Source organism: Exophiala mesophila, assembly GCF_000836275.1.
Source record: "Exophiala mesophila strain CBS 40295 unplaced genomic scaffold supercont1.5, whole genome shotgun sequence".
NCBI classification, from domain to species: Eukaryota; Fungi; Ascomycota; class Eurotiomycetes; order Chaetothyriales; family Herpotrichiellaceae; genus Exophiala; species Exophiala mesophila.
This window is the reverse complement of record NW_015622508.1, coordinates 428,501-443,824: the sequence shown is the minus strand read 5'-3', so window position 1 is coordinate 443,824 and position 15,324 is coordinate 428,501. Positions and strand designations below refer to the sequence as shown.

Genomic DNA, 15,324 nt, shown 5'->3' with positions numbered 1-15,324 from the left:
TACCAAAATCTTTTCCCCGAGGCTGATCCTTAACACATCACCGACGTCACCATCACTTCAATTAAGACTCATCCGCCCTGGTCGTTACATTCTCGTCACCACTATTGCTTCCCCTAGTGAGACATATCGATCCCTCTATTGACTCTGGCGCTTTGTACAATGAGTCTGTTTTCCGATCGACATCGCAATGCCGCCCTTCCTTCCGCGAAAGCGACTGAATGACACCCCGCCACCTGTCTCTCACCAGACACCTCCGAAGAAACCGAGACTCACAGATGTACTCGATGCCCAACCAAGGAATGGACGTTCTCTACAATCCCAAAGAGCCTTTTCCCTTGGAAGTGACGATTCGGACTCTTCTTTGAGTGAAATTGACAGCGACGAAGTCCAAGATGTGTCGCCTGTCTTTACCAAGTCTACAACTTCTGTTCCTCCATCAGGCACATCCAAAGTCAATGGAGATGACGAAAGCGAAGATGACGACGACATTGAGTGGGAAGATGCAGGCGCAGCACTGCCTGAACAGGCCCCAGTTCATACACCATTGGCAGATGGTCCCATCGAGCTTGTCTTTCGCAAAGACGACGTGGAGATTGATTATGGCACAGCTGCAACCGCGACCTCTGGCAAGAAAGGGCCAACCAAACGGGAGAAAGAAGCGCGCATCCGAACCCATCAGATGCACGTCCAATTCCTTCTATGGCATAACTCAATACGAAACAGATGGATATCCGACCAAACAGTGCAGCAGACGTTAATTCAACAACTACCTGCACAGGTCAAAAAGGAAGTGGATAGATGGAAGAGAGCCAGTGGTCTCACTATACCAGGCTCCAAGAGCAAAGAAACCAAGGACAAAAATGGCAAGCGACGGAGACAGGACAAGTCCAATCCGAGAAACGAAAGAGACTGGGGAAGACCAAGCCAGCTTCTGGAGCCGGGCAGGCCTGACATGAGCAATGGTGATCCTCTGATTCATTTGCTCAAAGTTCTGGCTGCTTATTGGAAGAAGAGATTCGCCATTACTGCTCCAGGCCTGAGAAAACGAGGGTATGGCACCAAACAGTCCATGAAACAGATCATCTATTCCTTTAGGAACGATGAGCATGACCCAGAAGAACACGGTGAACGTATCAAAGATCTCGGTGAATTTCGGCAATTGGCCAAAAGATGTGAGGGGTCAAGAGACGTCGGCGCTCAATTGTTCACAGCCTTGCTGAGAGGTCTCGGCATCGAGTCCAGACTGGTCGCAAGCCTTCAGCCTAGTGGCTTTGGTTGGACAAAGGCCGAGCAAATGTTGCCGAAAAGAGCCCCCACAACCAACGACTATGAAGAATCGAGTAGCGCCTCCGATGACTCGGACGAACAAGATTCAAAATCTATATCTGAAATCGCAAAGCCAAAACCCGTGTCCGCCACTCGGCGAGGAAAGAAGCCAGCTTCTGCAACACCAATCAATCTGGACACTGACGATGACTCTGTCGTTGACGTGACTCCGTCAATACCAAAGAGACGACCCCAGAAGTATGATCGAGACGTCTTCTTCCCAATTTACTGGACTGAAGCAATATCTCCAATCACGAACAAAGTTCTGCCCGTGTCGCCTCTCGTCCTAACTTCTCCCGTGGCATCAAACCCGGATGTTCTATATACATTCGAGCCTCGCGGTGCAAAGGCGGAGAAATCCAAAACTATCATTGCGTATGTTGTGGCATACTCGTCCGATGGCACAGCCAAAGACGTGACTGTGCGATATCTGAAGAACAGAATCTGGCCCGGCAAGACCAAAGGCTTCCGGTTTCCTATTGAGAAGATCCCCATATACAATAAATATGGCAAAGTGAAAAGATACGAGGATTATGATTGGTTCAAACATGTTATGAGCGGATATCGACGCCCAGGTCTCATGAGAACTGCTGTGGATGATATAGAGGAAACTACTGACCTTGTGCCTCAACTACCGCCTAAAAAGGATGTCAAGGAGGATGTTGATACCCTACAAAGCCTGAAAAGCTCGGCAGATTTTGTTCTGGAACGATTTCTTAGACGAGAGGAAGCCCTTCGGCCCAATGCTGAGCCTGTCAGAACCTTTGTCTCCGGAAAGGGCGACAATCTCAAAGAAGAGCCTGTCTATCGTCGAAGCGATGTCGAGAGGTGCCTGACTGCAGAATCATGGCACAAGGAGGGACGCAGACCGCTCGCGGGCGAAGCACCGATGAAGCTGGTACCTGTTCGAGCCGTCACATTGACCAGGAAGCGAGAGGCCGAAGAGCATGAGCGGGTGACTGGGCAAAAGCAAATGCAAGGCCTGTACTCATGGGACCAAACAGAATACATCATCCCTCCACCCATTGAAAATGGCGTCATTCCCAAGAATGCATATGGAAACATTGATTGTTTTGTTCCTAGCATGGTTCCCAGAGGTGCCGTTCATGTGCCACTCAGAGGCACGGTCCGACTCTGCAAAAGATTGGACATCGATTTCGCCGAGGCAGTCACAGGATTCGAATTTGGGAACAAGCGAGCAGTTCCGGTCTGCACCGGAGTGGTGGTGGCCAAAGAGAACGAAAAGTTGTTGAAGGATGCCTGGCGAGAATTCAACGAACAACAAAGAAAGAAGGAAGAAACAAAGATGGAAAAGTTGGTATTGGAACTTTGGCGGAAATTTGTCATGGGCTTGAGAATTCGAGAAAAGGTCCAAGACACATATGGTGACGCTGGGGTACCTGAGGTTATGACCGGCTTCAGCAGAGATCGGCCCATTGCTCTGGACGATGATGAGGATGATGAAAACAGAGGGCATTCACCTCAACATGATGACGATTTCGGTGGAGGTTTCTTGCTAGACGACGAGGAGCCCCAAATTCCCGAAGACTTGGAAATGGTCCATCATGAAGAACCTCCGCCAGCCAAAGCATTAAAAGGCAAGGAAAGGGCAACAACTCAGTACCCCACGCCGTCCAGTATCTCCCAAATCAAGCCTGCAGTAAGAAGACAACGAAAATCTCTTCTCCAAGAAGCCGAGACTAGTGAGAGTAATCTTACAGAGTTATCGGCCAGTGCTAGTGACTTGAAAGATGAGGAAAGTGACGACGATTCTGATGCTCGTTCAGTGGCCTCGAACATCAAACCACCAAATCGAAGCCAGCAGAAAGCCAGAATCGAAGTGACTATCCCGAAGGTAATTCCCAAGCGGTCGACGCAGAGGGCATCAATGGTTGTCGACTCAGATTCGGAAGAACTTAGCAACATGTCATCAGAGGGAAGCCTCGACACCGGCACTGAAGATGACTATGTTCCTCGTTCTTCGACACGTAGATCCGCCCAGGCGAGATTGAAGCAAAAGTCCCAGTCTGAACCAACGCCTAGCACGAGGAGTTCTCGCCGAAATCAGAAGACTCCCACAGAGGCCGATGACGGTGGTTTAGAAACCCACGAGACGCCTAAGAAGACTCGACGAGGAGGTCGTCTTTTCAAGCGTGATAGCACGCTTGTGACAAGTCCATATTTTCAGGGATGAAATACATGTCTTGATAGAGAATCACGCCTCGTGTTACTGAACATCCAAATGTACCATACTACCATGATAACGTCAATGCGTCTACGCAATACACATAGCTGTAGAGTGGTAGCTCATTAAGAGTCTGGATAATTCTGAAATAAACTCTATCGTCTAATCCACTTCACTCAACATAAGCTCTATATACCTTCACCTCCTCGGTAGCCCGGATCTTAATCTCTACCCCTTGACCGACGAAAAAGATAGCGCCTTCCGACAAATCCAACTCCCTCGACTCAACCTCCAAAGAACCACAGCCCTGAGTAACCACCAGAAGACTGGGCCCATAGATTGGCGAAACAACCTCGGCCTCACCGGCAGGAATCTCCGAGACTAGCATATTAAACTCCGCCATCGGCGGAGTAAAGACATATGTCAAGCCATTCTGACCTTTTTGAGATTTCTGCCTCTTCAAAATCGGTTCGCTGGGATCATGCTGCTTGAAAGATAGAGTCTCAACGAATAAATCGATGTTATCGCGATCAGCGCGAGGGCAGAATCCTGTGTTGAGAACATTGTTGCTGCGTGCCATGCATTCGACAATCTCACCGGAGAGATAGGCGTGGATCCCATCGGCGGGAATATATAGAGCCGAGCCGGGTTCTAACACCAGGTAGTTCATCGTTAGTAGGGCGACCAAAATTCCGTTGTCTTGGTTGCTGTACTGTTCGTTGAGTCGTGGTATTAGGTCGCTGATGTAGCTGTGTGATCCTAGCTCGGATCGCGGTGTTGATCGAAGAGATTTCAGGGTTGAGGCTACTGTGTCGGGTGATGCGAAGAGGAGATTTCGACATAGTGATTTGAGGGTTGTGTCGCTGAAAGAAGAGGGTCCTTTATCTCCATCGGTAGTGGGGATGAATTGTTTCAACGGCTCGAGTCGTTGGAATAGTGTTTCGATATCTTTGAGATTCTTGAATCCGACAAAGGCTTCGAATTTGGTCAAGGCCACAGCAATCTCTGGCTTGTGGTTGGTGTCGGTGAACTTGTCTGGGTCTTGTTCATGGAGCTTGGTCGCGAGTTCAATATTTGGATGGATCTGAAGCGGGAGTGCTTTGGCGATGGACAGAATTTTGGGTAGAAACGGGAGGTCGGGTCCGAATTTGTCGAGAACCGACTTTCCGACTAATGCCTCTTGGTGGGCGTTGATTATCTCTTGTAGATCTTGACCTGTCGATAGTGAATACGACGGTAGCTCTGGGTATGTGCCCATCCACATCTCAGCATAGTCTTTGTCATTGTCGATGCGAAAGTCAGGGTTGGTCTTCTCGCATAGCCGTGCTGCCAGCGACTCGCGCCCTTTCTTGCCCCATGGATAATTGTTGCATGAGCATTTTAGCTGGATCACCTTTTCGACCATTCTGCAGACCTGACTTGAACTCGGTTCTATTCAAAAAAGGCAAACCTCATTCAAAATGTAGAGAACAGGGAGAGGGAAAGGGGACTATGTTTTTGAGATGACAATGAATTGTTGAATCCATTTTCATCTTGGTTTATAAGCGTAGTGGGTATGCACATCTTCGCTTTCGCAGAATTCGATGGCGATATCACTATGATGTCAGTGTATCTTGGTTCAATACCAAGAGGCGTGGACACGGATTTTTGGTCCGTGAGGAAGATCTGTAGTGTCACCACCAGAAGAGACTCCCACCGGGTTCTTTCAGGCCTACCTGCAATCTGTCGAGAGCAGAGCCATTCATACCTCATCAAAACAGGCGATCAGCCCTTGAAATGTCTCAATCAAATTGTGTTGTAATGCAGTGAAATTATGATGAGGTCAGAAATACCTAGTTTTTGCAGAGCCTATACGCACATATAGCATCTTTCATCCGCCGTACGGCTTTTCTTCGAGCATAGGGACAGCAAACGCAAGCCCTGTCCTAGTCTTTCAGTGTGGTTTAAATCTTTGGCCTTTGAGTATTCTAATCACTAAGTTTCATGACCCGTCCCTATCCTTGTCATTACCATCACTGTCCTCATCTTCCTCGTCGCTGTCATCGTCATCACTTTCGGTAATCTGTTGGCCTGCAAAGACCAGCCATTGTCCTCCAAGGACGCTCTTTCGCCATATCTTGGTCATTCTATCAGAGCCGTTGGTTAATAAGACCTGACCTTGAGAGTCAAAGGTCACAGACCACGCATCAGGATGTGCATGGCTCAATTCCGAGACACTCTGGATGGATGTAAGGAATGGAAAAGGATCGCCTGGACGTACGACTCGTGATGTGGTGCCAGTAGGATAGCTGGCTTGACTAGGTCCCGTGGAACCAGACGTCGAGTGTGAGTGTGCATGAAACTGTGATTGGGATTGTGTCTGAGCTCGCCCTGTTATGGCTGATGTGAGGCTTGACTGTGGCTGCTGTCGGGGAGTTTGAGTTGAAAGCTTTGTAGTGGACTGTGTGGCGGAGGTGTTTGCTGGGTTCTGCCCATTGGAGACGTCTGGTGCGGCGGAAACTGCCAATTCGAATATCCTCACCGAGCCATCTTTGGCTGCTGTTGCAATCCGATCAGTTCCCCTAACACTGAATGGCGCCCATGCCACATCTCGCACCAAGACTGGATGTTTGATGCTTTTAACCTCATAAAACATCATTCGGTGACTTGCTCCATCACCTGAGTCTCCCTCACCGGATGGCACCACAGATCGGTAGACCTTGATCTCATTCAGCGCGGACACGACGAGTGACAGCTGATTGCGATCGTCGCTGAGGGAGTTCACATAGGCCAAGGGTGTTACGTTCTGATCAAAGCGGACCTTAAAACTTGTCTCGTCGCCTCTCTGAGGCGGATTTGTGCCGCAGACGTTGAACTGGTCAATCAACGTCCAATCCTTGAATTCGTCTGGAGAACTAGGCTCATAGATGCTGAGTAGACCCTGCCTGTCGATCAAAGCCAGAAACGTGTACACATTGTCTACAGTCTTGACATCGAGACTGACAAATGGAACCCTGGGCGTGCTTGGGATGGTGGTGACGCGTCGAAATCGTCGCCCGGAATTATATGGCGCGGCAACATCTTCCTGCCACAAGTGGAATTTCAGATCATTACCGATACTGCCAATGTATGAACCAACGGTAGGATGCAGGAACTTGGCGTCTCGAATGTCGGAATCATGCGCTGTAAAGGTGTCGACAAGGGTACGAGTTCCTGTCTTGGGGTCCCGTGACCAGACTTTGATCCGGTGGTCAATCGATGCTGTAAGGATTCGCGCGCCGTTGAAATTGGTTGCTAGCACTGTGACTCGATCATGATGACCAGGGTTGAACTCGCTTGGCTTGTGCATTTTGTTGTCGTCATGAATCGCGAACTCGATATGAATGGATCATGAATGTAGATATCGCTAGATGCCCAGTTTCAGGCAACGCTACTCCATCATGTGAGATTTCCTCGACCAAAAGCGTTAAGATGACATTGATGTAGTATAAGCACTATTTTGACTGTGCATATTTGGCTGTTTGTAGATACTGAAGAGCTCTAATGGGTTGATCAACATGTAAGGTTGATGGACGAGGTTGAAACAGAGTGAGCGGTGATTGGTGAATACGGAAAGGCTGAAAGCTGCATCGGAAAAATGATCCTCCGAACGTGACGACAACCACGTGCACTCACGTGCCAAGCCTATTCACAGAGGACAGCCTGGCGGTTCGTGGATACATTTCATGGCATCATTTAGTCCAGATATCTAGGAAAGCTAAAGGTCACTAGCTTCACTCGGATCTCCGGTCTGTTATGAGAATGAAAGTCAGTGTCTCTCGACCGGCCCGCTAGTCGACAGTGGCCGTGTGAGAAGGTTTTCCAAGATGCTTAAAGAATCTTTTCTTTGCACAAACGAATTCATTCTCTCCCTTTCAACCACATCGCCATGTCCGCAAGCCTGAGTCATGCCGAGAGGTGGTCGCTGCTCCTTACCACTGGAGCATCGATCGCTGTGATATCAAAAACATTTAATGGCGATGGCGCTCCACTTGTGGCATCGATTGCCTTTTCGACTTTGGCATTTTCGATGACATATGCTTTCATTCGGTGGTCAGGCCCTTCGTTCGCAAAGGCTGGGTTGAAGGGAAAGGACATGAGTAAAGTCCGACCAGTTGAAATGTGAGTTGGTCGAGTCTGCTACACTTTCTGACAGTATAATGACTGCGTCCCCAGCCCAGAAGCACTTGGAGCGGTCGCTGCAGCTGTCTATATCCTGGCACTAATGGCTTTTATCCCTTTTGCTTTCTACAAGGATATCGTGGCGGCAACCTCCGGAGGCGGCAACCGCGATGTCGTCCTTTCCGTGACTGAGGTAGAAACCGGCCGATTTCTTCATCGATTTCCGCATTCGAAGCTATCTTCCTATCAGTCCGCTCTAAATACCCTCCAAGCAACAACAATCCTAGGCATGGCGGATGACATACTCGACCTTCGGTGGCGCCACAAGTTCTTCATTCCCGCCATTGCATCACTTCCGCTTCTCATCGTCTACTATGTTGACTTTGGCGTCACCTCAGTTGTGGTGCCGAATTTCCTGGTGCCATATATGCCTAACCAAGCAAGACTCATCCACCTTTCGTTCTTCTACTACCTCTACATGTCGGCACTTTCTATCTTCGCTCCAAATTCAATCAACATCTTGGCGGGTATCAACGGGATTGAGGTTGGGCAATCGATCGTGGTTGCTGGTCTTTTGATCGTCAACTCGTGTTTATACCTGGTACCTTTCCCTGGCAATCCAGTCCTCAACAGTGTCTACTCCGACCGCCGCCACCCAGCCACCGATTCGCACCTGCTGACGCTCTACGTCCTCCTCCCTTTCCTCGCTGTCTCACTAGCACTCTACATTCACAACCGATACCCCGCGCGTGTTTTTGTGGGCGACACCTATTGCTACGTGGCTGGGATGACTTTTGCGGTGGTAGCAATCATGGCCCACTTCTCCAAGACGTTGCTTCTCCTTCTCATTCCACAAATTATCAACTTTATCTACAGTGTGCCCCAACTCTTCAAAATCATTCCCTGCCCACGCCACCGTCTCCCAAAATTCAACGCTCGAACAGGCCTACTTGAGCCAAGTGTCACACCATGGCCTCCGGAACGGCCCCCTTCGAAATCTCTTACGGCCATCTTCCTGATCTTGGAAAAATTCCGACTGTTACAAGTCACGGTCGACCCAAAGACGAACCGCATCATCGCGACGAGTAACCTGACAATCATCAACCTGTGGCTTGTATGGCGTGGTCCGATGCGAGAGGACCAGCTGACAAGAGAACTCTTGTTGATGCAGACTTCGTGTGGGCTGTTGGGATTGTTTGTCAGACACACTATGGCTTTGTTGATCTTTAGTGTGGACAACCGTGGGAAATATGGGCATTCTTTCCCTGTTTAGCAAGCATTTGGACGAATTCATCATCGAGTACTATCAATAGAATTGGAACACACGACTGATGAAAACGCAATATAGAATAGAGAGACTAATGTTCCAGTTCTCCGCTCCAGAATACCAGACTTTCCCACTCCTTGATCAAGATGATTCCCCGCTACGGCGTGCCTATCTTGACTTTCAGGCTCAAGAGTATGACATTAATGCCTTAGATATTGCCTATCGTCCATTTGAATGGATCAAAATTTGGGATCAGGCTGCTGTACGCCCTTAGAATCTCGAGCTGGTCGGTTTGAAGTCTGCAATGGGAAATATTTGGCCAGGGGCAAGGATTATTATATGTACATCTTGAATAGTTCCGAGAGTTCTAGAAACATATATGCCAAGGCTTCGGTTCATGACGGAAAATATATCCGATTCGTTATTGTTTAACCTCACGTTCTTGTTCATTTCAATCCCTAGGAGGCTCAAGAATAAAATGAAGAGGCTTGGAGTTCTGCGAACTCAATGAGATGGAGCGACGTGAGAATTGTGTTCCGGTGACGTTGTGATTTGGACTCGACACAATCCCAAAGCATATCATATCACGTGGTTCCACGATCTCGCAAGTGGAAGGCACAATTAAGTTGCATCGCCCTTGCCGTGGCTGGTGTCTGTCTCATGTCAAGGCGAGCGCACCCTACTTTCGAAAGATTGACACTGTCGAGACGCGACGATCTACAGGTCATCTCAACATCTCAGCATGGATTCGCGTCCCTCAAAGAGGCAGAAGCGGGCCGCCAGTCCGGTTCTTGGTCGACAGAGCAATTCAACATCAGGTACCATGCCTGATGCGGCCTCGATTCGCAAAAATCGTTCAACCTTCCTCGACTCAATCTCGAGGTCCATCTCTCCACCTAAAATACAACGCTCAACGAGTGTGTCCGAAGAAGAGCCTTCCAATGCCGCTAGAGGCTCGTCTGAGGTCAAACAGTCTCCCCACCAGCCAATACCCCGTCCAATGGCGGCCCAGACCGTTCAGGACGTCCCATCCTCAACAGGTGTCAAGTTTATCAGTTCTCCGTTCAAGTTGACAACCATACGTGATCTTCCGGGATCTCAAAATGTGGACACGATTGGTCTCAGCGACATCCTGGGGGATCCTCTTATCCGGGAGGCTTGGGTATTCAACTTTTGTTTCGATGTTGACTGGCTCATGGACCACTTTGATCCTGACATCAGATCTATGGTCAAGGTCAAGATCGTCCATGGATCATGGAGAAGAGAAGACGACAATAGAATTGGAATTGAGGATGCTTGTCGAAGGTGGCCCAATGTCGAAGCTCTTACAGCATATCTCCCTGACCCATTCGGAACTCACCACAGTAAGATGTTTGTTCTGTTCACGCATGATGACCATGCGCAGATCATCATCCATACTGCAAATATGCTTGCTCAAGACTGGACTAACATGACACAAGCGGTTTGGAAATCTCCAAAGCTACCAAAGACCGAGGCCACCACACCCCCACAGATTGGTAAAATTGGTTCGGGCACCCGGTTCAAGCACGATATTCTAGCATATCTCTTCTTCTACGGATCTAAGACCAGAAATCTCAGGGAACAACTCCTGGCTTTCGACTTCAGAGCCGTACGTGGAGCACTTATCGCTTCCGTTCCAACAAAGATGCCAGAGTCGGTAGCGGATAGTCAGGTCGACTTGCAAAAGGACTTGTGGGGATATCCATCCCTAGCTCGTGCTCTCCGGTCAATCTCACACCCTGACTTGGAGCATCCATCATCCAAGTCAACCTCGCACCTCGTTATGCAAGTTTCTTCCATTGCCACACTTTCTCCGAAATGGCTCGAACGCTTCCTTGCCGCAGTGTTGGAGCCTAGATCTTCTAGATCATTGACCGCTTTGACAGGGAGCCCTGCACGATTTCTCAGGCAAACATCAATCATCTATCCCACTCCGGTCAATGTTGCAACTTCCTTGGATGGGTATGCGTCTGGTCGTTCCATTCATACAAAAGCCCAATCACCGGCGCATTTCAAACAGATCGAACTTCTTCGCACGTCCTGGTGTCAATGGGCTCGTGGACCTAATCCTGCCTTTCGAGCTTGGAGACATGAAGCGGCGCCCCACATCAAGACCTACGTACAATTCCGGTCTCGACCATCCAAGGAAACAGCAGCACCGGAGATTGATTGGGCACTTTTGACGAGCGCAAACCTATCGACACAGGCGTGGGGAAGCCTGCAAGAGAAGGAAGGACAGATAGTCGTGAAGAGTTTTGAGATTGGCGTGTTGGTCTGGCCAGAGTTGTTTACGGAGAGCCTTGACGATGACGAGGCTCAGGGCTTGCCGCCATCAACGTTGGGAGCGAACGTGGAATTCAGCAACCTCGGCGACTCCAAAGGCAAGACTGCCAGCATGATTCCCGTGTTTGGCAGCGATAATCCTCCCTGGCCGGAGCTTCCTTTCCACCTCAGCTCCAATACAAACCCAACATCCACACTCGGGCAGACGCCTCCCTCAACCATCATCGGTCTGCGAATACCCTACGACTTGCCTCTTACTGCATACCCACCCTCAGGGCTGCCATGGTCGCCGAATGGACCCGAAGACAGCCTCGATCGTCATGGTAGACGTTGGCCAAGAGACTTCATACGGTGAGGTTGACTGACGCGCTGATGTATGAAGCAAGACGCCTCGATACAAGAAAATCAAGTCTTTGAATGGTGTCTGATGGCGTAGACTTGCCCAGAGTGGACAACGAGCTTCGCATCCATCATCTAAGTAGCTCACAATAAAACCAGAGAGAGGCAGAAACATCGGGCACATTCGCTATGCAGACGATTGACTATAGACATCTGGAGGAGTCGAATCACAGGTACATAAGCCGCCAATTGAGTGGTTCATTAAGGCACCTGTATCACTTCCGCGTCATAAATGTCCTCAGTTTCCTCCCACTGGCTCAGGAGCCTTGGAGGCATCAAAGCCATACTTCTCCTTGAGTTTGGCAATCAAAGCAATATAGCGAGTTTCGGCGGTCTCGGCGGACGTTCCAGCGTCGACTTCCTTCTGCCACGCCTTGTGCTTGGCTTTGCCCTGTTCGCCGAGTTAGACATTGGACTAGGTGGCTAGAAACCCAAAAGGAGGAGAGAGGGCGGGAGAGAGAGAGAGAGAGAGAAAGAAAGAGAGAGAGAGGGAGAGACATACCTTGAGATCAAACACACCTGGTGCAGGAGCTTTGGTGATGTCTTCACCATTGGCGATCTTGAAGAGAGCATAGAGCTGAGAAGACTGCTGTCAGCACATGGAGATATCATAGAGACTATCATCGTGTAGATCAGAAAACCCAAGCAAGAGAAACACCCTAAATGCTCTTGACAAAAGAAACGGTGTGTACTGCACATGCAGGCTTTGCAGATGTGATTGACTCAATAGCACCCCCCAACATGGATTCTTTCTGGATTATGGGCCTGGTTCTATTTGGTGTAGAAGGTAGTGTATTCGGAACTCACTTCAAGCAACTCGTCATTGGATGGCTTGGCCTTGAGCTGACGGCTCTCGTTGGCGGCCTGTGTGAATTTGGCCGAAGGCATTCTGCGATGAGGAGGATGGGATTATGTTCGAAGTCTCGAATGTCAAATGTAGATGCGATTGAGATTGCGCGGGGTAGTCAGGGCGAGGAGATGTCGTCGGTAAGAGAGGAAGAGACCTAGTCAGGGCCGAAAACAGAGTCAGCTATGGTGATACGGAAGGGGAACTATATATTGCATGCGAAGTGGCTTGTCTGATTCTGCGGCTCAGATTCAAGGCAGTCGATATAGGCTGCCACGACTGGTGCTGAGCACACAGACTAGACGGCCAATGACCTCATGGCCAAACAAGTACGAGTCGACATACCTGATCGGTGGGTGGAATGGACGTTGGGGGACGTTGAGGAGAGAGAGGCACAGCTAGAGTGTCTCAATGTCACACGGCGTCAGGTTCAGGTTCGGGGTCAAGGGTTGGGAGTATGTATTGGTAGATTTGTTTGTAGAGAGAGGAAAGGTGAGAGGGAGGCTTGTAAGTATAAAAGGTCTTTCCAACCACAACGCAGATCTCTCGTTTAGTTTACGCAGATGGAGAACACAAGAGTGAGTGACCCCGTAACGTCGTGTCCACTGCTAGGTGGGCTTGTACAATGCAGTAAGTTAGTAGTAGTAGCTGCAGTTACAGTCGCAGTTTCAGTTGGTGAGTACGGAGTAGCTTGCCAGTTGCCAATTCAACAAGTTTAGGCTCTCTGATGTCAGAAGTTTGGCGGGCGTGGCGGGGCAGCGGGCGCATCATGGGGCGTTTTTGATGTTAATAACGAATCATGTTGAGGATGATGTTTGGCTGGGAGTTTTGGAGGGCACGTGGAGGGGTAAGTAGGTAGTCACGCGGTCGTCGTTCTGTGCCAGGAAGGCACCCACCCAGTCACCAACGCTAGGCGTAGGGGAGGCGTGGGAGACACGGAGGCTACAGCCTGTGGGCCTTGACTTCATTGTTGGGAAGTAGGCCAGAATAATCACCGAGGCTGTACTTGCCCTCAAAGAACGTGCTGGGGATTGGCACGTGGTTCTTTTGCTTTGAGAATTACTCCGTACACGTGATTGATCGAGTGACTTGACAACCCATGCCTGACGTCCATATACTTCTGATTCTGGTCTATGGAGGCATTGAGGTTGAATACATGTATTAGACTGAGACATTGAGATGGACACCAGCTTGGAGCACAGTGTTGCCGATCCAATAAGTGACAAATGAGTATTGTCTGTACCAAGATGTATCCAGTTGGGAAAAAGGGGATTCTTGAAAGCCATAGCACACGGGAAGAGGCAGGCACAGCGCTTGCTCATTGCCCTGCCCAGGTTGAATCCCAAAACCCTGACGCCATTGCTATGCTAACTGTATGCTGCAAAGGTCGCTGTAGATCCGAGTTGTAAATATAGGTCCAAGAAAGAAAGGTCGTCGATGTCATGCAGAAGATAATCGAATGTTGATAATCACCAATCCACGGCCCAGCCGTTGTTGTCGAGAAACTCGGAAGCGGCATTTTTTAAGGCGACGTTGGGAATCAATTGATCTGATCGAAGAGGTGCACGGGTTATGGGATCACATCCGGAAGCTTTGATATGCTTTAGAAGACTGACACGTTCGTATGAGACACCAGTAGGCGTGACGATAGGATCATGCATGATTTCGAACGTGATGGGATCAATCAACCAATCAGGAACAACCTAAGAGAGAAGCATGAGCAAGGAGATGGATAGATGAAATGTCGACGGTCTTATACATACCCGTTCTGTTGTATCAGGATTGGCGGGATCCTGAAAGCCCCTCCGAATGTTTGCTCTCCTGTTCTCTGCTTCTTCCTCTAATTCCGCTCGCTCTTCATTCCGGCCTGTCTCGCCGATTTCTCCCTGCTGAAATCTTTCTTCCACGGCAGCCAGGTCTCTCTTCAACTGCTGGTTGAGGAGATCTTCCACCAGAGCTAGTGTTTCATTCATATCTCGCAAGCGCGCATCCTCCCTGGCCTTCCATGCCGCCTGTTTTGCCTTCAGGATGAACTGACTGATCAACTCGGCGCTTGAGTCCTTATTTTCAAGACAGACTGAATATGCATATTTTGCCTGGACCAAAGCTTCGGCAGTATGTCGCTGTTGTAGAAGGGCCTGGGCAAGGTAATAGTGGGATTTCATGGCAGTGGTCGCATTTTTGGTGCCGTAGAGTTCAATGGCCTTGCGAGCGTCTGACTCGGCGCCGGGCCAGTCTTGCAGTTTTATGCGAGTGAGGGATCGATTAGAGAAGACTTTGGGGTCGGAACGAGAATGCTCTGCAATTCTATCGAGACAGTGAGCGAGATGAGACGAGAGGCGGGGAGGATATGCTCGTCTAGCAATGTTAACCTACGCTTGAGTGTATAGTTGCTCGGCTTCCTTGTACATGCCGGCCTTGAAATGTTCATTGCCCATATCACGGAGCGACATGGTTGCCTATGATGAGAAGGAGATAGAGGTATTTGATGGGTGTGGAAAGACTACAAGTTGAATGGAACGCTTAGGCGGATGCGAATGTGACAGAGAGCATCGAGGGGTGGGGTCGATGGTAGGACAGCGGGTGACAACAAACAAGGAGCAACAAACCAGGGCTTCAGATCATCACTTGGATAGGAAAGGAGAACACGACTGCGACCTCGACGGGCAGGTGAAGTTGTAAAGAAGCGCCGGCTAGGTGCTGCTGTGCCATCCCAGGGCAAGGAAGCGCTGGAAGGTGATGGATGCGTTTGGATGCATTTCATGGTCGGCGCAATTAGAAATCCGGTAGGAGTCGGCCGAACGATGGTCTTGCCAGGTCTGGGCACTGCGGACGCCGAGCTTTGGCATAATTGGC

General features: G+C 49.6%; 6 protein-coding genes across 6 annotated transcripts; 3 read left to right on the top strand and 3 right to left on the bottom strand.

Annotated features, from left to right (window-relative positions):
• Nucleotides 1–67: 67 nt before the first annotated feature.
• Nucleotides 68–3,586, top strand: PV10_06957 (uncharacterized protein). The gene has a single exon (XM_016371809.1). It carries the CDS (start codon nucleotides 188–190, stop codon nucleotides 3,518–3,520), a length of 3,333 nt encoding a protein of 1,110 aa, XP_016221141.1. The 5' UTR covers nucleotides 68–187; the 3' UTR covers nucleotides 3,521–3,586.
• A 1,719-nt stretch (nucleotides 3,587–5,305) lies between these two features.
• PV10_06956 (uncharacterized protein) lies at nucleotides 5,306–7,040 on the bottom strand. Its single transcript, XM_016371808.1, has one exon. It carries the CDS (start codon nucleotides 6,837–6,839, stop codon nucleotides 5,493–5,495), a length of 1,347 nt encoding a protein of 448 aa, XP_016221140.1. The 5' UTR covers nucleotides 6,840–7,040; the 3' UTR covers nucleotides 5,306–5,492.
• A 220-nt stretch (nucleotides 7,041–7,260) lies between these two features.
• Nucleotides 7,261–9,050, top strand: PV10_06955 (uncharacterized protein). Its single transcript, XM_016371807.1, has 2 exons — nucleotides 7,261–7,651; nucleotides 7,706–9,050. Exons 1-2 carry the CDS (start codon nucleotides 7,419–7,421, stop codon nucleotides 8,922–8,924), a joined length of 1,452 nt encoding a protein of 483 aa, XP_016221139.1. The 5' UTR covers nucleotides 7,261–7,418; the 3' UTR covers nucleotides 8,925–9,050.
• Nucleotides 9,051–9,571: 521 nt separating this feature from the next.
• Nucleotides 9,572–12,182, top strand: PV10_06954 (uncharacterized protein). The gene has a single exon (XM_016371806.1). The coding sequence runs from the start codon at nucleotides 9,661–9,663 to the stop codon at nucleotides 11,575–11,577; it is 1,917 nt and encodes a 638-aa protein (XP_016221138.1). The 5' UTR covers nucleotides 9,572–9,660; the 3' UTR covers nucleotides 11,578–12,182.
• On the bottom strand, nucleotides 11,860–12,509 carry PV10_06953 (uncharacterized protein; the record flags this gene model as incomplete). Its single annotated transcript, XM_016371805.1, has 3 exons — nucleotides 11,860–12,012; nucleotides 12,124–12,198; nucleotides 12,429–12,509. 3 exons carry the CDS (start codon nucleotides 12,507–12,509, stop codon nucleotides 11,860–11,862), a joined length of 309 nt encoding a protein of 102 aa, XP_016221137.1.
• A 1,428-nt stretch (nucleotides 12,510–13,937) lies between these two features.
• On the bottom strand, nucleotides 13,938–14,921 carry PV10_06952 (uncharacterized protein; the record flags this gene model as incomplete). The annotated part of the gene is made up of 3 exons (XM_016371804.1): nucleotides 13,938–14,171; nucleotides 14,232–14,775; nucleotides 14,845–14,921. 3 exons carry the CDS (start codon nucleotides 14,919–14,921, stop codon nucleotides 13,938–13,940), a joined length of 855 nt encoding a protein of 284 aa, XP_016221136.1.
• Nucleotides 14,922–15,324: the final 403 nt, after the last annotated feature.